This window comes from Battus philenor, unplaced genomic scaffold (genome assembly GCF_028537555.1).
Source record: "Battus philenor isolate CCGP_79_NKW_IND1 unplaced genomic scaffold, ilBatPhil1.0.hap1 SCAF_15, whole genome shotgun sequence".
Lineage (NCBI taxonomy): Eukaryota > Metazoa > Arthropoda > Insecta > Lepidoptera > Papilionidae > Battus > Battus philenor.
In genome coordinates, this window is record NW_027181677.1 from 12,687,471 (window position 1) to 12,714,096 (window position 26,626).

Genomic DNA, 26,626 nt, shown 5'->3' on the forward strand with positions numbered 1-26,626 from the left:
ACGGTCTTTCATGTTATTTTCAATAACTTTATTTAAAAAAAGCGATAGTATTTACGATATAAAAACAAAAGGTTATTTTTATTGTTTGCGCACAAGTACTGGTCAACTCCTGAGGTGTGAGCGGCAAGATGGGAGAAGGTATAAATGTCAACATGTCTGTTATTAACCCTTTCCAATCCAATGTCGCGTCACTCGACACTGATTTTGTTCCACAAGCTCCACTGTCGAGTGATGCTCGATATGGTGTAATACTTCTTTTTGCGGAAAATTTTAAAAGGGGAAAGATTTTTGTTACTAAAATGTTTAAATCATGAATGAATGAAACATATTCTAGAATTGCAAGATACTATAATTCAATTAAATTTTATCGATGCTACATAACAGCCTTGGAGTGGAAAGGGTTAAAAATCTCGTCTGCGTCTCGTCAATTGCAAAATTCGCTGTTTCACTCGACTCGGATGACCAAAACTTCGTCGCAAACATGTAAAACAGCAACATATTGCTATAGAATATATCAATGACTATTATTTTTTGTATTGACTACTGTTTTATCAAGTTATTTTGGCGGTTTTACATAATTAGTTTCTAGTTTAGGCGGTAGGGCTTCGCTTTTTGTTTTGCACTGGTCGGGAGTGACGCAGCGGCCGTCTGGGTGACGGCGGAGCCCTAGTTTGCAGTGGCAGCCCAGCACGCAGCGTCGAAATCGCACGCCACATGCCCTATCGTCGCAGCGTGGCTCGCACCCGTATCTACACACGTACTCTTCGCTGGGGTCCGGACAACTCTCTAATCCGACAGGAATCGAAGTTTTATTTTAAGAAAGATGCAATTATTAGGTGACTTATTTTTTATTGTAATTTTTATCTCTTGTCGTAAACAAGTAGATAATAATATGGATATATGAATGAATGATCATATTAATACGAAAAGTGGTTTTTACATATCCAAGATTTTCGAACAGATTTTTTTTGATAAATTTAATTTAAAATAATTGTACACACGACTCGCATTGGATACATACGATTTTGTATTGAATTTATGTGACATTTTAAGTTTCATTGCACCAAAGCAGAAAACGATATCCCTTAATATATACCAACTTATTAAAAATAATTTTATTGGTTTGTTTAAAAAGGAATTTTCAGTTTTAAATCTTGAAAACTGTAAAGTCACTAAACTAACTGCCAGTAACTTTCAGTTAAGACCAAAGAGATCTTACGCGGCAAACATTCGGCTTCCCGTACGCAGTGGCCGCTGTAGTGTCGCAACAAAGGGGGTCGGCAGAGACAGCCGCGCGTGCACACGCCGGGGGGACAGCGCGGTGATGGATCCGAGCAGCTGGGCTCGCACCAGCCGCACGACAGGAACTCCTCGTCAGATCCGCAGTCCTCCACCGACGGCTCCTGACTCCCGATTAGTGTCACCTCTGATGCCAACAAGATCCATTCGGATTTCAAAAGGAATTGCTTTCAGGAAAATAGAGAACGTCGAAGATTTATTGACGCAGTCATTTCAAAAGCATAGACGAAGACAGAGTGAACATAGGAGTTATGATTTAAAGAAGTAAGTTCCCATTCTCAAGTTCTTTAATAGCAGGAATATAAGGAAGAGTGAGTGAATATGAGAATCGAAGATCTTTTTCATGATTACAACCGTAAACCAGGAAGATGGTAGGAAGATAATAAATATGGATTTAAACATATTTTTATATTTCTTAATGAATGTATTTGAGTTGTTACTCTTCTTTAGTATTTTTTTTAAATAAATAGGTTAAGGAATAAGTTAAGTCAACTTTCATATACATATGAATGCTGGCAGTTTTATAATTATTGTATACATGTACATATAGCATAACCGCTTTGTTAAATCACGTAATAATTCAAAATCGATTTTTGTAGGGTAGACTAAAATTTCGGAGTTTCAAGGAACGATGAGTTGTCTTGAACCGCCGGAGCGTTCTGATCTCTCAGGACATTACGTTAGTTAAATATAAGAAGATTCTTCAACATTGTTAAAACTATTTTGTACTAAAATTTTGTTGCAATTACATACGTATAAATGACTTGACACACATGACTTGGTACAGCGTCAGTTCGTTGTAAACAACTAAATTGTTTCATCTAAGTTTTAGGCAAAAGGTTTTTTATTTAAAAAAAACTTACGATCTATTTTAGTTTAAAAATCAAAAATATTAATAAATAAATAATTTTTTTTCATTTTTTATTTTAATTCAATTTAGTTATACTTAATGCTATTTAGTTATATTATATGCTATTTAGTTATGCTATGTGCTATTTAGGTAGTAGTTAAACCGTCAGAAAATATGAAGGAGTATCAAGTTTCCAGTAAGTAATAGAACAAGTGTGAAAAAAAAGAATACCCGATAAAATTAAAAAAAAATACAATGAAATAGCAAATCTAAAATTAATTCATGTATTAAAGAAAACAAACCCATTAAGTTTATGTAGTCAAATTTAATACAACTATTGATATATGTAAACATATCGTTCATAGAATTCCATATTATTGGTATTACTATCCCGTTATACAGGATGATTGATTACAAATGTAAAAGGTTTAAAAAGGTTCATTTGCTGTCAATTAATTTATGATACACCTCCAGAAATAAATGGTTTCGTTTGAATATAGTATAACACTGCTAATACATCTGAAACATGGTGTCATATTCTGCCTCCACTGGCAAGCCCACACTCGCTCATCCCATGGAGAGGGCTTGGAATTTCTCTACGACATTAAATCAGGAATGAGATCCGTAATATCAGAAAGGTAATCTACATATTGCAGCTGATTGCCAATTGAATTGGCAGATGGCAGTACACAACGCATAGAATAGAAAACCACCATGGCATAAGGTTTATGGAGCGGACTCAACTTACCAGCGTAAAACAGACAACCTTCTTAAGGTTGATGGAACATAGTCGTTAGATAGTGTATCCTACCAGTCCTTGCAGTGCTTCGCAACCTTTTCTCATGTACGGCACACTAAAATCTTTCCTAGAAATTCACGTCATACTGAAAGATAAGTACGAGAGACCAGTAAACTTGACGCGCCACTGTCTCTCAAATAAAAAATATGTATAATGAAAAATTGTAAAATTACCCACGGCACACCAGTCGCGGAGCACTGCAGTAATGGACGTTCTATTTTTGAAATGACGATAACAGTTATGACTCAATATATTAAAATAATGATATACATATATGGGAGTTGTGAAGTGGAAAAACGTTTATTAAATAATTAACATAATTTGTGCCCGGAAAATGAATAATGCGCCTACGAGCGGTTGCGCATCGTTCCCTAGTTCAAATCCGACTCCCCGAGAACTGCAACGGCTGCGGGCGCACGCGCTGCGCCTTGGCTACCTGCCAAGGCGCAAGCAAGAGCGCGTATAGTGCACGCCGTGCGAGTGAGCGGGACGAGTGGGCGAGACGAGCAAACGGTCGAGTGTTGTGACGACGTCCGCGGGAACTTTCACATATGGCGGCTTTTTATGTAGCAATATTATTACAGAGTTAAAATTAAGTACAAAACAATATGAATTATTTTGCAATTTTATTCGTTATTACAATTTCCATTTTTTAGGCTTACTTTAAAGGTATTTCTATTACGGGTGTATTGAACATACCCTTGGGACAATCTTGAGGCTTCACACACTGCCCGTTGGGGTGCTTCAGGTAGCCCTCCTCGCAGAAACAACCTGTCCGACACGCGCCGATGCAAATGGGATTGGGATTGTTACACGATTTCTCGCACAGCCGACACTTCTCAAACACTTTGTGGGCACCACACGTCTTGTTTTCGCTTGCAGCTGTTAACAACACACGGGATGGTTGGTTATAGCAATATAGCAAACAGACTTAGTTCGGCTTAAACTTAAAATGCAACAGTTGCAGACATCGCATTGACATGCCTCTCATGCACCGCGCGACAGTGAGAACTCTCCTTATTATTATTCCTGAAGGCATATAAATAGCCTTGTAATTCCTCAATGGCTGAGACCCTGGAAGAACTGAGTACAATGCTCATTAGAGCATTTTGGTAAGTAGGCCTTATAATAAACATGGATCACATGAAAGTAATGTCTAATATATACTACTCAAGTAATTGTCGGAGGTGGTACGTTTGAAGTTGTAGGCGACTATATATATATATACTTGGGACAAACCGTCCGGCTTGATACGTCCAACGTTGAAAAAGAAATCACTCGCCAAATCCAACTTGGACGGATAGCGTTCAGAAAACTCCGAAACATCTTTACGTCCAAAATACAGCAGTGTTCGAAGAAGAGTCTTTGAGCAATGTGTGTTGCCGGTGATGACGTGTGATCCGAGATGTGGTCACTTACGACGGGCGGTATAACAAGGTTCAAGGTGATCCAGAGAGCAACTGAGAAGGCTATGCTCGGAGCTGCGTGATCCAATCAGAAATTAGGAATTCTGCAGAAGAACCAAAATCACTGAGGTAGCTCGAAGAATTGCTTGTCTTTAGTGGTTTTTAGATTCTCGACTGGTGATCACGAGCCGGTAGACGCGGCGTGGGCAAGCCCCTTACTAGGTAGACCGGCGAAATAGTTAAGGTCTCTTGAAGTCGCTGGATGAAGGCAGCGCAGGATGGTCATAGTGGAGATCTTTTTGGGGCAGGCCAATGGTTTGTTATGGGCGTCCATCGGCTGAAAAATGGAATTTCTTAATACAAGCATTCTGTATGGAACAGACAGGTTTACTTCACACAGCAGTTTTACATTTTAATTAGAATATAAAGTCTTTCTACTTATAGTGTTCATTGCACATATACATGTCGGAGTTGAGGAGCGCTGAGCGTAACGAAACATCTGATTGTCGGCGAAGTCGTCTACGTTCGGGTATAATCGGCTGCGTGCGCGCGATTGCAGGGTAGTCTTGGAAAAGATTGTACTACCCACTACTACAATCGTTTATAAAAGGCGGGCGACAATCCCACGCGCAGCTCCTATATCTATTCAGATTATAACAATTAGCTAATACAATACGTCAGGCGAAGCATCTGATGTAGATTTTTTTTTAATTTATTATTTCGGATCCGCGAGCCCAGAGTCCTATTAAGCTGTAAAAGCCAAAACGGCTAACAGCGCGCATCAACATTAGAATATAGATATAGAATATAGCCATAGACGCGCACGGTTGTAAATGTGCGGCGAAGCTCCCAGTACTGTAGTGTTAGAGTTTTAGTGTTCAGAGTCCACTCTGACCACACTTTATATTAAGGTAAATTGTTTTTCGTTAATGTGACCGTTTAGAGAGTCTGTGATACCATCAAATAGAACCAAATCTATTAAAGTCGTGCGTGGGCAGCCATAGCGCGTCGCTACGGGAACATCGCGTTCATCAACACTATTCTTTTGTTATTTCTTTTATTTTGATCTTTCTTTGTCAAGTCGTTTATTTGTAATAACAATTTGTGTTTTCATTCTTTTAATAATAATAAGAGATCCACGAAAACTTGTTTTCAATTCGACAACCTACCCTCAAGTGGAATTGTGGATACAGAAAGGAATGATCGGAAGGATGTTCCTCACCCTCTCCTGTCAGATGTTCCTCATACCCCCTCCGTCATACATATACGTATATATGTATATATGCACGCTTGGTTTAATTAACAAGCGTTGTGTACGGTAACAAATTGTTTATTGTTTAAATTTACACAAAATTACAGCACTTGACATGCATAGGCACGATGACAAATGGTTAAAAAAAGGTTGCCAGTTTAATGAAACTACAAACAACTAGAAAATGTTGCCATAGCTTAACCTAAAATAGCAGTATTACATATAGAATAATAATTGATAATAGTTCCTCATTAGGGCGTTTGCAGCTCTAGGGTGAAATTTTAAAAAGTGTTATATGGCTACTTTTTTTTTCTCTGTTTAATTACGTAGGTAATTAAAACATGAAATAATTACTACGGTAATTGGTACTGTAAATGTCATAACGATTATCGTTATCATTATAATTATACATAATTGTAATGGAGGAACTAAACAATTTTTAATTTTTTTCCATATTGAAAATTACCATTTAGAAATATATTTTACACTGTTAAAATAAATGCTTTGAAAAACCAAGGAGTTTTAATACAATCTGTTCACTTTCCTTGAATTTAAATTCGAAAATTGTTTTATTGACCTACGATAAATTATATCTATTATTTACGTCTAATTGAGTCTACCACCTGAAAAGACAATAAACTTATCAGACCTGAAAAAAACAAACGAAAGAAACTCTGAATTGTAAATGTATTTTTACAGACTGAAATCATCTAAAAGCGCACACATTATTGGCAAAGTATTCCATATTTTATGAAGTCAGTCAGTATTAACAGTTAGCATGCAGATTTTTTTTTAAATCTCGATAGGTGTTTTAGGAATATTATTGCGGATTCTATTGTAAAAGTTTATTCATTGCCCGTAAAAGATTTAATAAATAGATGAAGCGGAGTCTTCGTTTCTGCTGTGTTGCTAGACAGAGAAGTCCGCCAAAGATATCTATGGACGTCAAGTGAAGAAAGGAGAAGGCATGCTAGACATTTAGAAAGATGAATTAAAGGATTATTCTAAAAGAAGAATACTGCGCACATACCATAAAAAAGATATGTTAAATCCTTTGCCCAATGTTTGGTGGGTAGAATAATATTTCAAAGTTGCACTAATTTTATTCAAATACCGTCGTTTCGTATTAGCTGGTAGTCACCGTGTTGCTTTGCATTCCATTACTACAAACGTTTCGTATTAAGTAAAGCTTGAATTCGGTGCTTGTATTAACAATTTTGACTGATCGTTCGTGAGAAGTAGTAGTGTCCGAGTGTTGTTTGAGACATTTGACAATATATTTACGCCCACCACGCCACGTGGCGTACCATTCTGCTGCCTTTGAAGCTAGTTTTCCGCTTTTTCAGGGCGACTGTGGTTGAAAGGTTAGTGAAGTCTTTTTTTCTCAGCAAACTGAGCATGGATTTTCATATTTATTCATCATACAGTCCGCTTATTTATTAAACACAAGCGAATATTAGATGTTTCTCCTACAAGAAGACCTGATGATCTATGTACAATAATTGCCACGTTTAGTAAGTGGATTGGCGGCGATCGGATATTGCAGAGGACACTGCTCCCATTCCCTGAAAACTTGTTTGTAAGCAGTGGAAATCCTATATAATTAATACACGAAGTGTGAATTATATAAGGTTGTATCCCGGGACCCGATTGAATACGATTAATAGATTTAATATAGATATAGGTTAACTTACTCCCATTCCCTCCGGAACATTGATCCAAGGTGACACATTTGCCGTCCCTATCCCTCACCAAGCCCTCCTTGCAAAAGCAACCCCTCTCGCAGTGGTCTGAGCAGGACGGCGTGGGGTTGTCGCAACTCTTATAACACGTCTCGCATAACTTGAACTCCTCGTTCGCTTTGCACGATGGGTCTTGGAAGAGACTGCTCCTCTTTTTCGTTGGTAAAGCTGAAATATTTAAATTCCTAACCACGGTTGTGTCGGAGAAGACTTAGAAATCAAATACGAATAGAATTTATGATTTTTTATTGTTATAGTATTAACCGTAGCAGTGTATTGGAAGTAGGCAGAACACATAGCGGATAATAGACGGCTGATAGGTCCTTAAAATTCTGGAAAGTAAATTGCGGATCTTTCTATCTATCCGCAAGGTGTGACATCCTAGTGGACTATCTTTTCACCATTGGAAGACACAGGATGCAGACCGCTTCGAGCCGGTCCTTTTGAATATCTAAGTAAGTCATTGCCCAGCAGTGGACATCTTTCGATAGAAATGATGACGATGAAAAACTAAGTTCATTAATCTGTATTAATTTTTAAACAAAATTATACCTTGTAATTGAATCCTCGGATCTTGTTTGATGTTTCTTTTAATCCTCCTATATTGATCTGCAATCAGAATCATATATGCAATATATATGTTATATACAAAAACAGAAGTATGACAATAAATCCTATCTAGTTCAAGTTTTTGAGCAAGAATTCCTAGTTTAACGCCTCCTGCCCCCTGTAAGCGATCTTAATGAAGGTATGAAGAAATTTGAGACCAATAACACTATGTTTACTGAAAATTGTTGACTTACTCGGACATTTTGAGACTTCTATACACTGTTGCGTTTCGTCGTCTCTGACCCGGTCTCCGGAGCAGAAGCATCCTGTCACGCACTGGCCGCTGCACGTCGGGTTTGGATTTTTGCAGGACTTTTGACACGCCGGGCCGCAGACCTTGAATACCTCGTTCTGCCCGCAACCTTGTTATTGCAAACATTCGCGAATTAAATATCATGATATTCATACTATTGCCATTAACTCATTGTCGCTGGAGCCTTAAGGTTTTAGAGTGGAGATCGATGAATACAGTGTAAGATGTCAACTTTTTTTATGGGCATAACCATCCTCAAATATCGCCACGATGACCTGTCTTATGCTGCCCGTATCTAGTCCTTGGTCCACTTAATTTGGGGCCTTTCGGCTACAGAGACCTTTGGTTGCTCGACAGATATGCCCCGTCACTGCCACTTCAGACGTCAGCTCACAATGTTTCATTATTTTTGATTTATCTGTATGAATTATCCTTAACTCCAGCGGATAGGCGAGTTGAATTCGCAGTGAGAAGGTCACGTAAACAGATGGATACTGAGGCTATAAGGTTTTTTTATGGCCCACTAAACTACTGTAAGTATAGGCAGGGTGTTTATTTTTGATAGAGTTAATAATTTTTAGTTTTTATTTCGTCTTGCATACTTTACATTTTCGTTTGTAGAGGCACTATTATGTCTATGTCAGCGGCGCATCGAAAAGAGCCTTTTTTGAAGCGTTGTCGTTTAATGTTGTCACTACATTTTCAAACCTTTGTTTATTCTTTTGCAACACATTTTTCCAATAGCGTGCTATCTTCTATGGAGACATTTACAGTGTAGTAACTTATAGCATATACACAATCTATGTTTTTTTTTTTTAATTATATGATAGGAAACTTTTGAACTTTTTCAGAGATTCTATTGTAAAAGTGTATAAGTATAATATTATTGTATAAGTACAAAGATTTAGTATCATAGATAGGCATATGATTCGTTTTTACAATTACAATTAAAATTTCCGAATTTTTTTTGCGTGCATGTTTATTAAGTCTCTTAAACTATTTGATTACTTAAACTTAGACACAACTTTAGACACTTAAATCATTATTGCTTTGTTTGTTGTTCACGACGCTCTAACAATGTTCAGTTTTTAACTTTACATTTCGTGCGATCAAGGCCTCATCCCTACTGCACATGGCCATTGTCAGGTTGTACGACAGTATCCTGTGAGGCGGTTGCCGTTTTCGCCACATCCACGAATCTTGTGATGACATCTCGTGTCTCGTCCGTGCAATACACGCACGAGTTCATGTGACGTGATATTGTTACCACCGCACGCACACATACACCCCGAAGGAGTCTGTTATTCGATTTTTGAAATATCAATACTCTATTACCAATATAGTCATTTCATAGCTTTTCAGTGCAGATCATATAAAGTTTTAGTAAATTTATATCTCAAAAGATGTACCTGGTATTTTGATCGCAAGATCTTGATGTTTACTTCTCTTAATCCGCAAGGATGGAGCTGCAAAAAGAAAGAGTGTCAGCAAATATATAATGTGAATAAATACGTATACAGAACTCAAACAAAGAAACAGAGAAGACTCTGTGTTTGGCACTAATCGGTGTAACATAACTCCTGAAGATGCCCCGTGGAGGGGTGAAACACGTGTTGAGTAATTTGGTGGTGGCGGTTGTGTGATTCGCATTGTTTGCCGCATACGCATTTATCAGCGGGCTGGCATTTATTTCGTTGCACGACTACCACTGCATGTGCGGAAGTGGCTAATTATTGGCGAAGTAACGCCTGATTCCATTAAATATGTGAATAAATACTATTGCGGTAAAGGAGTTGGCAGAAATGTACACTTGAATAATATCGTATTGCAGCCTTATTGATGACAGTCAATATTAATTTTCGCTCCATTTTAAAGGACTTTACTCTTAGCAACGTTTAAATTTAATTCCAGTGAAATGTATTTTCCGTAATGACATGGATATTTTCTAGAATATCTAAACAAATTAAACACATGGATACAAAAAAAAATAGGTATACTTTGGTATATATTACTTTATTTTTGTTATTATATTAATAATAATAGTAATGGCGGTTATTAAAGAAATTAGAATGTTTGTCTCGCCTGTTAAATTTGAATTTTGCTATTACGGGATTTTTAGGTCGGTGTGACGATATAATATATAAATTTATGTTTTTTTTTTTACTTTTGCTGTGGATACATTGACACAAAAAAGAACAAGTCTTGTGTGATCTTTTATATTGCGTCATAGTTGTGTTTACACACGCTCTACTTCTATGTGTACAAGTGTTATTATCTAGTGAAATATCGATTTTCCCAAGTGTTATGTACATAATATACCAGGATCAAAAATCAAACTATGTGCCTATAATTCGACTAAGACAAAGTTGATGTAGGAGATACTAGACTCGAAGTTTTAGACGATTTTCTATACCCGGTACAAACCGTCTAGATAGGTAAGTCTAACTTAAAGAAAGAGGTCACACGCCGAATCCAACGCAGCGTTTGGGAAGCTCTGAAATATCTTTTCCAGTCTTTGACCGAAATATTTTCCCAGTGATGACATACGAATCTGAGACGTGGTTGCTTACGATCGATCTCTTAAGTGGAGAGTGCTATGTAAGAAAAGGACCAATATTTAGCCACTTTCGCACATCAAACGCAAATATTGGTCCTTTACTTACTTAGGATGGACTTGTAACGCCTGATTTCATTAAATATAGGAGAGGGCTACGCTCGGAGTTTAGCTGCGAGATCGATTTAGAAATGCGGAGATCTATCCAGATCCAGAAGAATCAAAGTCACGGACGTAGCTAGAAGAATTCCGTCTCTGAAGTTGCAGTAGACGGTACACGAGGCTTGTGCGTTGACGGCTGTAGAGATCCAAAGTGGCGACCACGAGTCAGACCATACTAGATGGTACCATGACTTAGTAATAGTCGCGGGAAGTAGTCGGATGCAGTGCAAGACCAATCATCATGGCTATTTCAATGTCTATTAAATACTGTGTGATCAAAAAGTAAGGTGGAATTGTCATTTAAAATTTCCAGGCATTAGGAAGGCAGGTAAGGCAAAATGTACATCCTTTCCTAATTTGGTAGGATTGTCTATAACATTTGTCAAGTGTCTGTTTGTCAAAAGATGTAATATCATTTGGCTCCAACAAAAATATTTTGAAGGATGTTTTGCGTTTTATCCAAAATCGTTCTTTTTTTCGGTTCTTAACGACTTTTTTTTTGCCAAAAACTCATTTAATATCTGTCTTATTGAACAGGTATGTGCTGTTAGTGGTTACAATTGAAGTGATGACAGCCGTTAACTTAGTATTCTTTTATCAAAATTAAGGTATTTTGCGAACGAATTTATTAAATCCTACTTCGGTTAGGATGTAAAACAAGCAGTACAACCTTATGGAATACTTTCAAAAACCTATGGAAGCCTCTAAAATGTGGACCTGCATAATTTGCATGCAATTTTCCGCATTATGAAGTTGTGTTGACTTACCCGGACATTCTGAAACTTCTATACACTGTTGCGTTTCATCGTCTCTGACCCGGTCTCCGGAGCAGAAGCACCCTGTCACGCACTGATCAGTGCAAGTAGGGTTGGGGTTGTCACACGACCGCTGGCACGCTGGACCGCAGCGCTTAAATATCTCGTTCTCCCCGCATCCTTCACCTGACAAACATTCGAGAAATATAAGGGTGAAAGCTTTCTCCAACTTCTTCCATGTCTCCCTGCAGTCGCTGGTTTTGTGCAACCAGTTTTAACCCTTTCCACTCCAAGGCTGTTATGTAGCATCGATAAAATTTAATTGAATTATAGTATCTTGCGATTCTAGAATATGTTTCATTCATTAGTGATTCAAACATTTTAGTAACAAAAATCTTTCCTGTTTTAAAATTTTCCGCATAAAGAAGTATTACACCATGTCGAGGATCACTCGACAGTGGAGCTTGTGGAACAAAATCAGTGTCGAGTGACACTCGACATTGGAGTGGAAAGGGTTAACCTGCCGTCTGTGCTTCGCCTACCACTCTCTTTCCTGTTGTTCCTTTCCACTTAATTGCTCGTATGTCCCACAAGAGATCCTTATATGAATGAAAGCATCTGACATGACTTAGCAGATTGGCAAGTTACTTGGCGGAATGACAATTTATTATTTTTGATATTTATTTTACAAGTTTTATTTGTAAAATCTTTACTTGTTGTCTTAAGTAAAGTAAGGTGCACTTTAGAAAAACGTCAATGGTTTCCTAAATAATAGATAACGTAAAATAATAAAGGCGTTTTCAAAATCAGATTATTAGATATTCAAAATTAATTATTGCTGTCTGTATATATATATAAATTAATGTTACATGTCTCAGAGACATTATACAAAGTGGTTGTAATAAGTAATAGTTGATTATATATGTACACATATGTATATATAAATACACGTATATATATTATATTGTATATATATACACTATATAATATTATACATTCTAACTTTCCTTTAGCGGCTTTGCAAACTTAATGAACGTTCTCATGATTTTCCTTGCGCTTATTGCGTTTACAAATTCGCCGATTGTACGGCGTACAACAATAGATTTCAGAGAAACGTGCATGCAGACGGAAAAACAACGCGCATATATATTGTTCTGTTGCTGGAACTTCAAACAGTTAAACTGTGTTGTTTACTGTACCTATGTAAGAATATATGTCGATATTTACAACGGGTGTTTTGAGGAATATCGCAATTTTAAACATTTTTTTCATGACTATAAAAAATGTATTTTTTTAATTTCTGTGTGGGAGACAACCACAATGGCTAGTTATTATTAATTAGGCAATTTGATCCACTTCTCTTACTTTTTGGAAGATTATTTTTATTATTTTGTATTTATAAACATTACACCACGGCACCTTAAATAGGTACTGTTAAGTTTAATGCACAAGAAAACAAAATGTGTGAACTTCTCGATGCGAACATGTCTTTCATTTTGTCATGGACGACATTTGCCCAACTTTCATTTGCCTACCAGATAATTTTGTAAAGGAAATTAACGTAATATTTTTGGATTGTTTTTTTCTTTGGTGTCGAGTTTCTTGCCTTTGGTTCTTGGTGCACAGTGCATACAGGATGATTGATTATAGGCAGCGGCGGCTCTAGTTTGTGTAGCGCCCGTGTGCAATGAAACCCTTGCGCCCTCTAGTCCTGACAACCCGCCCCCCCCCCCCGGCTATAACTATTAACTTTGCTGTCGTAACAATAACGTGTTTTTCATTTTCCAACAAGCTATTTTATAAGTAGGTATAACTTAATGTAACTTATACTGGCCCCTTCTAAACGGCGGCGTCCCTTGTGCGTTACACACCCTGTACTATAGGTTAAGCAGCCCCTGATTACAGTTGTAAAAGCTGTTAAGGGTTGAATGTACACTTCATTTGCTGTCAATTAAAGTATGTTACACTCATTCTAAATAGAAATAGGTATATATAGGTTTCAGAAATAAGAAATAACGTAGAAAGAGCGTTTTCAAAATTCCTATTATTATATAATAAAAAGAATTATTGTTTACCCTCTGACTCTGTAAAGTTTGTACTGAAGGAAGCCATTGGCCAGTCATTGCAATTGAAAACAAAAGTTTACGTAATATATTTCAAATCTAAGTGATCGCTGGTTTATTTAGGTGGAATGAATATACTTGTAAAGGCTTCAAGGCGTTTTGATGACAAATGAGCTATGTATTCATCCATTTAAAAAGTTTTATACATGTAACCAGTCAGCATTGATTTCATAAGCGTCGTATATTTGATTTTTTACGGCATAGAGCATTTAGAAAATATCTTGAAACTTTGTTGTTTAAAAAAAATGAACGTTTCTTACCGACTGCGCCAGCGATCGCGATAAAACAGACGAACAGTCCCGCACGCATTTCTATCGATACTTGCCGGCTGTGATCACACTGACGCAGCCGGCGGTGGCTTCGGGTGTAAATAGTGAAACAAAGGATATTTAACTCATACGACACGGGGACGATTCGACCACGTCCAACTATCCACTTATTCACTTACCTTAATTTTGTATACCACAAAATGATACAACAAGTAGGTAATTTTCCGTTAAGGTAATATTTTTTACTTAACTTGCATAGCTGTCCAAGTGGCATTTGCATATTTAAGGTGTCAGGGCGGTAAGTGCATTTAGTGTAAAACCTCTTTAAAGGTAGCGAAGATTTGAGGGCTTTCCAGGGAGCTTTGACTCAAGTCGCTACTTATAACAGTTTTACCAGATTTATATTATATATATATATATATATATATATTATTTATATATATATATATATATATATATATATATATATATATATATATTACTATAAATAATCCTAAATCTATGTAAATGTATAGATTTAGTGAATTTGGTAAAAAAAAATTTTATCAAGGTTGTATCATCACAAACATATATGTACAATATACACATATACATCATACATATACAATATATGTTTAAATTATACTACGTTCCACTTTGATAAATCTTTAAGTTGACAGATTTTGATAGAGGTCATATCACATGCGACGAATTTATATAATTCATATTTATTTACAAAATGGCTTTATAACAGACAAAAAAGAATAAAGTTCATGAGCATGCTTCACCGTAAAAGGGACAATGTTACAAGTAACAATTGTAAGTAGAAAACTGTTGTTGTAAAAATTGTAGCAAGGAAAAGAGGCGATGTATAAAAGGATTTTGAAGCAACGGAAAGAGAATGTAAGATAATATGAAAGATGGAAGAAGATAAAGAAACAGAAGTTATAACAGGTGAGCGAAGCGAGTGCTAATAAAAAAGAAGGCCTATAAGCAAGGTTAAGCTAAAACAGACACTACGTTTATATGCAAGCTTAAAGCAAAAAAGAGACAATATATATAAGCAAGCTTAAACCAAAAAAGAAAACGTGTATAAGCAAGCTTAAACCAAAAAAGAAAACAGTTTTGTTATTTGTGAAAATCATCGGATGGTATTAATAACAACTATGAAATTTGGCAATAAAACATTCCTTGCAGAGGAGTTCAATTTAATATTATTTTCTATTAATTATATTTTAACCTTATTTACGGGTGTTTCAAACGCGTTTTTGAACTGAGAAATCCCGTAGTAAGTTCAGTGGAGTGTTTTTATGATTTTCTCAAATACAGTGTAGCAATTTACTGTCAATCCGTATAATCACTTAAAAATTCTTGATGAACTTTTGATTTTATTGTTGTCGGAACCAAAATATTTTATTTTATCAGTTTTTTCTATAATATTATATTAATACCGACAGCATGACTATGCAATGTTTTTTTTTTTAATTTTTATTAACTCTTTTTATTTATTAACTTCTCTAATTATTATTCAATTAAGCTTTAAATTTTCTATAATAATAATTTAATAAACAATTATTTAAAATTTTCTAATAGCATGCGTTATTTGGAGAATATAGTAAGATAAATGTATTTACTAAAAAATCCACTAATCGTAGACAGTTGACATATAAATTATGTTCAGGAAATAAAAGGCCAAAACTAATAAACGATATTATCATTAAATACAAGAACAAATAAATAATTATTTAACATAAAATAACACTGACATAAACATATGTTTTGCGACATATAAATTATTAATTCAGAAGATACATAGTATGTTTTAGTTTACATCACCAAATATCAAACAGTAAGCACGCATTTACAAATTCAAGCTTGAGCTAGCAACATCTACCCTAATGCATCGATTAGCGGGGCACCCCCGTGGGACAGCAACCCACCGCAACCCCTCCATTGCCTCCCCTTTCTAGGTGTTATCGCTCTCTGCGGGGACTCAAACTGCTAATGGACGATTTTATCTCTTGTCTATCGTAGATATATACAATTACATTTAAAGTTTAAAGAAATGTACTGTAAAAAATCATTTTTACATCTTATTTATTACATTGATATAAATTTAAAATAAAATATATTATTCATGGATGAGTAAAATAATATTTTTATTATAACTATTGTCGTTAAGAAGATTGGAACATTGTTTTCACTCGACTAGCCACAGCTCTCGGGGCTGACGACCCGCGTAGGTTTATGGAGGATGTTCACGTTCATTGATCAGACTCCTCTATCTATCTTATATATCTTCTCTTCTTATATATCTTTTCTTATATCTCTCTATCTTATTTCAAATAACCCTATCTTTGCTGTTTTGGAAGTCCGATCTATAAATAAACTGTTATTCACACTTGCCAGGTCTAAATACATCAGCACGTTACAGAGAGACTTCGTTGTTATACCCCTCGCTCCTATATCCTCTAATCAATTTATGATCAGTACTTTCTGAAGGTTTTACTTGAAATCAGTAATATGCAGAAGTTTTTATAGGTTTACCGTCCAGTTTTATAAGTCCAATTTCTAAAAAAAGATCGCTAGAATCCAACTCGAATGAGCAGCGTTCGGGTGGCTCTGAAACATGTTATTATCCAAAATATTTGCCGGCGGTGACATGGATCTAAGACGTGGTCGTTTATAATGGGCCTTATCAAAAGACTCAAGGTTTGGTCAGTCTTGTTTGTATTGGAAATGACGCCAACTTAGATCAGCTTGGCCAGACTGGATTTATTTTCCCCAAAGACTCAAGGTTACCCAGAGAGGAATGGAGACGACTATGGTCGGAGCTTCTCTACGAGAACGAATAAGAAATTAGATTTGCAGGGGAACCAAGGTCACCAAGTAGCTTGAAGAATTGATTGTCCGAAGTGGCAGTTGGAAGCATAACTCTTGAAACCGACGGCCGATGGGCCCGAAAGGTTCTTGTGTGGATCACGAGTCAGTTGACGTGGCGTGGGAAAGCCTCCCACTAGATGGACACTAGGCAGGTTGGGCAAGACCGATCATTCTGGCGATCTGGCATGATGATGATACGTTTACGTTTTACATCTAGATGATTTCTTGTTAAAAGATAAAAAGAAAAAATATAAAAAAAGTATTTACTTAACATTGGAACTTTTAATTGAACTCATGTTGATCGTCATTCTTTTTAATATATATTATTTTTGACTCTTTGAGAAGAAGCAGTAAGAACACATACTCCATAACCTATTGTCTATTTTCTCGTATGATGTTAGTGCTGTTAGCCTTGCGGCTCTTACAGCTTCATCGGAATGAGTTCACGGAACGGAGGGGTCCGTGAACTTAAATCTCCATAACCACAACTTACACACTTAAATATGTAACAGATTCAGGCGTTACATTGCGGAAGTCCAGCCTAAGTAAGAAAAGGACTAATATGTAGCTATATATTAGTCCTTTTCTTATTTTCACACTTAACACAATAAATTATAATACGTGAAACAGTAATTATCAATTACAATTGGTTTGAGTGTAACACAAATGACCGTGTTCAATGGTTAGACCTCGTGCCCGGTCGGGGACCCGGATTAAATCGTCCGGAGGGAGCGGCGGTCCTCAGGGAGTGATGTCTGCCCTATCGTGTTTAACAACCGAGTGGTTTCGAGTAATCGCTATCAAACCCGTAAGACTTAACATTTAGATGTGATTACAATCATGATTGGTAGTTTATCTTTAATTCGTATTCACAAATTTAAATACACCTATCCTCCGATTTACACGGTACTTGTTTTACACGTTTTCGCTTTTACACGGTTTTCCAAGAAAGTTTTTTTTTTGTTTTAATAACCGATTTTATTACCATCTCTGATATTTTAAATATTTCTGCTTCAAACATCGAATCGGCACAAATAACTCCGAGTGATAAAAGTGAATTCGAACCTTCGATTCCGAACAAAAGAATGAGAGTAATTTATTTTTTGTTCTTCTGTTTAATGTATATTGTAATTAAATTAAAAAAAGAACAGTTTTTCCGTAATAGGATATATAATATTTTAACTTGTCAATTCATTTTATTTTTATTTCTGTGTATACCTAAAATTATTGAAAAAAAAATCACAACTGTTAAACACCAAAATCATGCATTTTCTGCTAGTTTTTCCATTTAGACGGTTTTGACTTAAAAATTTTTAATTTTCGATTTACACGTTTTTCTCAGGAACGTATCTACCGTGTAAATCGGGGGATAGGTGTATATAAAGAATGATTGCTTCTATGTAAAAGCTAATTACCTTACTTATTATCTTTTTACAATACTACAAGAATGTTTTACAAGTTTATACTAACTTATTATTATGAGATATGTATTAATATTTCATTTAGCTGGGCAAAGTTTTGAATACTACAAAAGCATTTCGTCCAATATCTCTCAGCGCCTTACGACTAAGGTGTACGACCAATTTATGTTACTGGTGATGACTACAGTACAACATTGTTTCTCATCTTGGGTATCATCGGTAAGATTATGGTCGGACAACAACTCCTCTAGAGGGACCTATATAGCGGACCCCATGCTAGAGACCTCTTTACGAGATGGAGACTAATCCAACAGAGCGCAGCAGTTTAAGTTGAAGTTATATTAACGCAGAATGGATGGCCGCTGTCACCTTAAGTTAAAGAGTTGGGACCACGGTCCGATAAGTACATATAACTTACTTAAACTTACTTATGATGTCCACCTACAAGAACAAACAACCGACTAGAAACAAAGGTTAAGTTTTTCATTCGTGTCAGTTATAAGTGTCCAATAAGTATCTTATTTCAGAATAGAATGAGGCTTTCGTTGCATTTCTTAAAATATTGTTCTTGATTTTCTTTTAAGATTTATAAATAATTTTATTTGAAATAGTAAATACGTTTTAGTGTAATTATATAAGCATGTGTAGGTACTTCCGTAAAATATATGGCAACACTTTTAGACTCATCAAGATGGCGAATGACAAGGGGTATTTGAGGCAGCCCAGAGGATTATTATGGCGTGTTTTGGCTTGGTCCAAATATCATTGCAAATGTAGTGAAAATTGCTAATAGAATTATTATTAATTAAATTACAATTATTATTCTAGTTGTAATGTAAACGGAAGTGCACAATTGTTTTTCGCTCTTTAAGACGCACAAACAAAGACAGAGATAAGAACAGTATATTTAGCTGCGAAGATCATACGTATGAAAGATTTGATTTGAAAATTATTTTGATTTTGAACTTCATTGCTTTTAAATTTTTCTTTAAAAATATCGTAAATTAAAGTTTAATCATATAATGAAACTTAACAAAAAGTCTCCCCGGCGGGGAATCGAACCCCGGTCTCCCGCGTGACAGGCGGGGATACTTACCACTATACTACCGAGGATTATTAAATTAAGTTGAAATTGCTAAATAGTTCTAAAAACTGCTAAGTACACCCAAAATTTTTAGGTATTTTAATTTATTTTTTCATTTTGATTTTTGATCGACTAACTTTGTACAGTCAACGTCAATTAATAAATAATGAAATACATTGTAGAGCGATCACCTTTTTTATTTTGAAATGACTGAAATTAAAGATCAGCAAGTTCGATCTGTAGATAGAAGGCTTTTTGCGAAAACTCACTTATCCTGACTAGTAATAATGTGTTTTTAGTCTCGATTAGACATAGTGGTGCCCTCTATTTAGTAAACTATCAAACTGTCCTGCATTGAGATTAATAAAATCATTATTTTATAAGTATCCGACTGCTCTCTGGTGACTAAAGGATTTCCAAAAAAAAGGAAGATATTTTGCCAAATTCTGTCTTGTTGGGCACAAAAAATACAATAAATAAAATTATATTCGTAACGTCTAAATTTTGTTATTAGAAACCTAACAAATCATGGGGCTGACTGTATGCATTTATAATAAAGTTATACAAGATATCTTAGACCTTACTATTCTTAGTTTTAAATATAAAAGTTTAAATTTTAAATATTAATAGTTTATTGCTAAATATATCTTATTATAGCATTTATTAGTTTTTGGCTGATGATAGAGAGTATGGAACTTGATATGTTGATTCAACTGTCGAGTTTCAAGGCGGTTTTTCTCAGCGGTTTAGCATTCCAAGTCCGTGGTAGCTTAACATGTTATGGCGTCATGGCGTGTAAATGCCTTTTTCTTTTTTTAAATTTAAATTATAAGGAATTAGTCACAGAACGCTGAGAAATTATTTTATATATACATTCCTATTATGTTACAAATATTTTATATAAAATTTTTTTTAAGTAAAAATCAGCACATATTGAATGTCAATAAACACACATCTAAACTCCTCTGATGTCCTGTAACTCTGGTGGTAGAGTTTGGAAGGAAGGGGACCACAGGATACCAAGGGTAGATCTCGAAATTCTTTTGTCACCGAGAATCGAGCCCAACTATCTCTGTTCTATTAGAGCTTATACTGCTTTATTATTTGTGTAACATAAATTAGAAAGAGATATAATAAAGAGAGATGTAATAAAGAGACTTCTGAACAAACTAGGCCGTCTTCTAAATAACAGATAACTTTATTTTCTATCTCCGCAAATTCAACCATATATCTTCGTTCTATTCTCAGCTAAAATGGCTGCCGCGACAGCGCCGATCTTTGCGTGCATTGACTACACTTTTCTCTTTACTCTTATCTCTGACTTCACCTGCCTATGTAACATCTCAATTCCAGTTTGTATCCAATACACACGAAAAACACTTTACTCCTCGAGTAATCGTCTATTTAGATGTTCCCTCCATGGTACCGACTTTACTCACTCCTCTTTCGCAATACAATCCTGGAACCTCTCTGGAACTTCTCTGGAACCCTCTCTCCATATCAGGATGATCAGGTTCCGTCGCGCATTCAAAGCGAAGGTTCCGAAGCTGTTGCTTGACAAGCTGACGGAATCGTCAGGATAAATGGATTTTATTATATTTATTTAAATAGTATATTTATATATTTAAATATATATATTGTGGTATACTTACATATAATTATAGTATCTTAGTGATTATTTTTCTTCTGAATTTGATTTTTATTTATTTTTTTGTCTTTAATGATATTAACTTGTTTCACCTACCTTCATTATCTCTGCACCGCCTAATGGTTGTCAGGTAGAGAATGACTTTAGCATTAAGTTAAACTGTTGAAGTGTTTTAAATAATAAAAAACAATAATTTGTGCATAATTGTAAAATAAACGTTTAGAACTTCTGGCACTATGTAAGGTATGTATAGTTATATATCTGGAGATGGAAATGATCAGGCATAATTTCCACAAAGAATACAGTTCAATAAGAAGATAAGAATTGGCTCTAAATTTGCCCTAAAGATTAAAAGAAGACCGGAATACGAGGGGCGCTCCGTTTTGTTAGTCAAGCTAAGACCCAAGGCTGTCACGCTTGGTGAATGTAATAGGAGGTATGTGGAAGAAGAGACGGCTTCGACAACGAGGAAGATCTTTCACGATCCCGAGATGGCCTACCGTGTATTGCGCACAGTGGAACTGGACACTTATCTGACTCAAATATTCATGAGACACGGGTGATTCTTAGAGTACCTGTATAAGGTTAAGCTCAAGAGTTCCTCGTGTGTCTATGACCTAGCGGTGCAACAGAACAGGGTACACGCAAGTATTTGTTATCTCGTATATGGAGGGCTTAGTGTGGCTTGTGAAATAGAAATGGGTAGGAACATTGCTTGCGGCAGCATCGCTTCCCATTTCGAGAAGGAGAGCCGTCACAGTTTGTTGCAGGGTGGTGGGTGATGTAATTAAGCGTAACAATATTCAAGAAATATGGTGAGGTAAGGGAGGCGATGCGTGAATGTAATGTGAGAAAGAGGGTGAAAATTGAAAGGTATATATCCCTGTCCCAAGATGTGGGAAAGAGTAAAAAAAAATTGGCAAGAAGCGTTGAGAAGAAGATTGAGAATTGAAAGCGAAGTTATAACAAGCGATAGATAAGAGAGAATTTGAAAGAGAAAGGGGGCCAGCGTCGTAGCGTCGTAATAGCTCGCACGCTGCGGAACCTAGATGATACGCGCGCGACCTGGAGCCGGTCCTGGCGCTGTCGTGTAGTGATGTACGTTGTAGTGGTTAGTGATGGCGGCCGCCCGCTTCCTAAGCGGAAACAGCGTAGGCGAACCGAGGTTGGATCCGGATTTATCCTTGGCTCGCCTGTGGCACACGCTGCCGTCCCAAGCCACACACAACATCTACAACACTATACAACACTACACAGCTCTACTCAGGTAGAGCGGTTTACTACGTGCGAACGTCATTGTACAACTGGAATGCGTCTGCCCAGCTTCTGTTTTATTTTTTAATTTCACGGAGCGTAAGGGTCGCTCCGTGAAATCAGTTTCGATGAAGCTGTGAATACCCCTGGGCCAACAGCATCAACTTCAACCGAAACCAAGCAGTAGAGACTAGTGATGTACTGTCACAAATTTATGAAAATTGGTATATTTATCAACCAACTCATAAGAAAATTGCTGTTATATCAAATATGTGATGTGATTTTGGGGAAAGGTACAAAATGAATAGACATAATATATCATTGAAATGCACTATATTTTCATTTCAGTTGCATCGAAAACTACATAATTAAAATATTAACGTTAAATCAACGTAAAGTTTATAAGAAAATATTTCATTTTTACACCAAGAAGTACGTAAACACTACGGCATCCACGTGGTCGCGTTACGGGGTCACGCCCCCTGTGTGACCCTAGCACGGCCCCTCAATTACGACCATGATTGTATGTACAATCAAATGTACTACTTATAGAAACAAGTTGCATTCATTTTGATTCCAGTCGCTGTACGTGACTAGAGCATCACATCATGCACCCCACGCGTGGGACTTTCACAGCAGTATAGCCGCCAAGTACTACGGGCAAGCGTATTGCTTGCTCTATAAAAATAAATCACATAAATATATATTTAAAATGTTGCTAGTAAAAAAAAATCTGTGAAATGTAAAATAACGACTGTTATTCGACAATTTCCATCTGTAGCTTTTAGTGTTAAGAGATACTGAATTTATTATGGACGGTAAATATATAAATATTTTAAAATTAGAAACCAATCCTGCGGTTTTAATTTATCTTTGTATCTTTTTAATTAATAAATTTCACAAAGTAAAAATCGTTTAAATTGTTTTAAAAAAAGGTTTGCGGTTATATAAGGCGTGTGGGATTTGCAACTGGATGCATCAAATTATATTTAATTAAAAATATGAACTCTTAATTGCAAAAGTATCTTTTCTAATATTACTTTAATGTAAATATGAATTCGATACATTTCACTATCGTTACTGGAAGTGACCTATTGCTTATAATTCCGTTAGAGGCATTTATTTATCACTACTAAACAGGTTTTATACTTAATGTATGCATTATACATTTTATACAATTCGTACAATAATACACAGGTGAATTGTCTAATAATGAAACTGTGATGTTTTAAAATATTCCATAAATGAAAAAATACGGCTGCCATGTTTTAAAACGCATCAAAATTGACAGTTGCACAGATAAAAAATAATTTATTACAATTGTTTTGCACACAAAGATATACAGAGGCATAAATAATTTAAGCACTCGACTAAATCTTAATTTAAAACGTTTTACATTCAAAATATTTGCGAAAAAAAACCACATAGTTAACATAAACATATATGTAAATGTTTTTAGAATGATTTCATTCCATACGTACTAAATCTAGTCTAATATATTAAGTAAACATTACAAGATATTTCCGAATATATATTTATATGTTTGCAATTCATAATTGCTTTTTTAATATATAACGTTACACAAGTTATGACCTAACCGGCAGATATATATCTAGTATGTATATTGTTACAAGTATATATTACATTAATTCACTGTATACCCTAAACCTCCAGAGCTCTGGTCTAATTTTTGGCTCGCTACCTTTACCGTATCGTAGCTAGAAACTAGATACATCTAATACTAAAATATAAATCGTTTGAAAATTCTAAACATAAGTATGTACATAGGAACGACTGGTTTATTAATGCATTTGTTTGTCGATGTATTTACTAATGTAAGAGAATAGTTTAACTCAATTATTCGTTTAGTATGTGTTCAGTTGTTTAATCTGTGAACAACGTCTCTTTTATTTATCTGTGGTCACATGGTCGTGTTCCTTTAGGTAACTCAAAACTTTCATTCATAGATGATCATTGTCTATGAAGTTATTTTACAATTAAAATACAAGTTATCAATTCTTTTTTCACTGATACTGTTTTCCTTTATTTTCTTCATGTTTGATGACGCAAGATCGGTTATTGTGACGATCTTTTGGAAAAGGCATATGCCTTGGTGGGCGTTTATGATGATTGGTACTCCTGTTCGGCGGTGATGGTTGTATACGTGGTTAAGAAGCGAGGGCGCTGCGATCGATACTGGCATACTCCTTTCCGGAACGAGGCCTTGCAGCGTGTCGATCTAATGCGTCACAGGAGCTCAGCGAAGACACAGAGAGAGACTCCATGTAGTCCGAAGTATCTGATGCTCCACTTGAAGTACTCTTGCTGGTTAGCTGGCTGTGGCGGACCTCAACAGGTGCTGGCACTGAAAAAAAAAACCACAGATTTAACAAAAGTTACTTTGCAGCGGCTGCACTAGTAAATGTCAAAAGGTAAATAGTGACCATTTATTATTGGTATTCTAGTATCACCAGGTAAATTAGTCGAGCTAATTTAAGTTGGCCACCGGTGATAATAATGAGTGATGATCATATCGATGATTTAGGGCAGGTCACCCAATGACCAGGAGTGGGCATCACGGATTAGCAAGTAAAGTGTAGGATATCCATCCACAAGGAGAACAGGAGATCTTGTTAAAATCGTCAGAAGATTGTTCCTTTTGGAAATCTATAATATGTCCAGCGGTGGACGCCTGTCAGCTGATGATGACAAAATAATGGGGTCTTACCATTATTGTTTTAACTCTATAATTGTTGGTTTTACTCGCTTTTAACTCGGTAAATTTGAGATATTAAATATATAGAAGCCAATACAGCGATGGCCTCATGTGTAGGACATAAGTAGCAATATCATTTACCACTGTTTTCATTAGATACACTCGAAATCTATTAATACGAGTATATCTAATTCCATAAAAATCACTCTTGACGGTGTCATGTTTCATAAACTAATTATGTAGTTACTTTTTTTTTAAAAAAAGTACATACTCTAGAAAAATAAGCAAATCAAGAATAATTTACCTGTCTTTTTCTTCCTGCGCGTCAGAGTGTCTGCGTCGAAAGAGTTGGACTTGGCCAGCGTGGCGACCTCCTCGAACTGGAAGGTCAAATGCTTCAGCGGATCCGAGGAGTTGGATTTGACGAATGGCGCGTGCACCGGCGTCAGCGTGTTCCTGAACTGCTTGCTGTTCTTCAGATACCTCTTGTAAGATTTGGAGTTGGGCACCGAGTTCTCCAGCTCGTTGAAGTCGCCCTTGTGGTGTTTCAGCGACCCAGTGGACACGCCTGAGTCGTTGGAGCTTGAGGAGTCACGGTTCTTGTCCGACTTGCTGGGAACGCTTGAGGATCTACGGATTTTGACAGCGTCTCTGAATCTGGCGACGAGCATGTTTTCGCTTTTCGGCTCTGGGCTTTTGAAGGCCTTGTTCATACGATCAATGTTTCCTAGAGGTTGTGCTTGCGCCTCGTGGATGCGATCGCTTTTGCCCGTCTTGCGAAGAACAGTCGGAGTGAAGCAGACTCGGGGGTCAATGAACTCGTCTTCAAGTCGTTTGGTAAAGTCTGCAGAGCTTGACCTCCTAGTGCTGGCAGTGTTATCAGTGTCGGAAGCCTGCGTTGGATCAGATACGTGGCTTATGCGGCTCACGTTATCGGAAAAGTTCCTGTTGCTGTGGCTCGAGCTGCTATCCAGGGGCTCCATATGAGTGTAGTTGGAGTGGTCGTTGCAGCACTCGTTGGGGTGGACTGCTGTGTTCATAGTGGCGGTGGAGATGTCGTCATCGTGTTCAGGGATGTCCTCCAGCGCATCGAGCTCCTCTTGGCTGAAGCCGGCGCTGCGGAGGATCTGCAAGGAGCTCTCAAATTTCTCTAAGGTCGCGTTGAGGTCTATGTTAGCGTAATTCCCGTAGTCTACGGGTCGGTTGTCCGCAGCCGGAGTGACGTTAACGTAGTTCGACTGCGGATCGGCAGGCTGGTGGTCACCACATGCGTCACCATCGGCTTCTGGCACCGGTCGGGCGCAACCGCACGCCTGTCCGTTCATCAGACATTTCAGTTTCTTTGGTGTGTCATACAGACTCGCGGCGTCTGAGTTTACATCTATTGGATGTTCCTGGAAAACGACACAAGTTTAAGATTTTAACTTGAGTAACCTTATGCAAAATATATATGAGAGAATACCAGGTTTCAGTTTTGGCAGTATCGCCATGTTACGTTGATACAGGAGAATTAAAACAAATTTGGGTTTTGGCTAAATACCATTGTTTACTGAAGCCGCTACATGATA

At 36.6% G+C, this 26,626-nt stretch overlaps 3 protein-coding genes and 1 non-coding gene across 4 annotated transcripts in view; all 4 read right to left on the reverse strand.

The window, feature by feature from the left end:
• Window positions 1-556: 556 nt before the first annotated feature.
• On the reverse strand, window positions 557-4,640 carry LOC137919026 (keratin-associated protein 9-3-like). The gene is made up of 4 exons (XM_068761988.1): window positions 4,544-4,640; window positions 3,648-3,830; window positions 1,220-1,426; window positions 557-786 (listed from the first exon to the last, which is right to left on the reverse strand). The coding sequence occupies exons 1-4, from the start codon at window positions 4,638-4,640 to the stop codon at window positions 557-559; spliced, it is 717 nt and encodes a 238-aa protein (XP_068618089.1).
• A 1,572-nt stretch (window positions 4,641-6,212) lies between these two features.
• Window positions 6,213-14,118, reverse strand: LOC137919027 (serine protease inhibitor swm-1-like). The gene is made up of 6 exons (XM_068761989.1): window positions 14,065-14,118; window positions 11,694-11,867; window positions 9,620-9,676; window positions 8,152-8,319; window positions 7,301-7,516; window positions 6,213-6,229 (listed from the first exon to the last, which is right to left on the reverse strand). The coding sequence occupies exons 1-6, from the start codon at window positions 14,111-14,113 to the stop codon at window positions 6,213-6,215; spliced, it is 681 nt and encodes a 226-aa protein (XP_068618090.1). The 5' UTR covers window positions 14,114-14,118.
• A 5,279-nt stretch (window positions 14,119-19,397) lies between these two features.
• TRNAD-GUC (transfer RNA aspartic acid (anticodon GUC)) lies at window positions 19,398-19,469 on the reverse strand. The gene has a single exon. It is a non-coding gene; the product is annotated as a tRNA-Asp (tRNA).
• A 3,200-nt stretch (window positions 19,470-22,669) lies between these two features.
• The window catches only part of LOC137918621 (protein Dok-7-like), a 287,040-nt gene continuing 283,083 nt past the window's right edge, over window positions 22,670-26,626 (reverse strand). The window contains exons 9-10 of the mRNA XM_068761449.1: window positions 25,363-26,452; window positions 22,670-24,707 (exon numbers count right to left, since the gene is read on the reverse strand). Coding sequence (XP_068617550.1) covers window positions 24,511-24,707; window positions 25,363-26,452 — 1,287 coding nt within the window. The 3' untranslated portion in view covers window positions 22,670-24,510. The remainder of the gene's footprint in view (window positions 24,708-25,362; window positions 26,453-26,626) is intronic.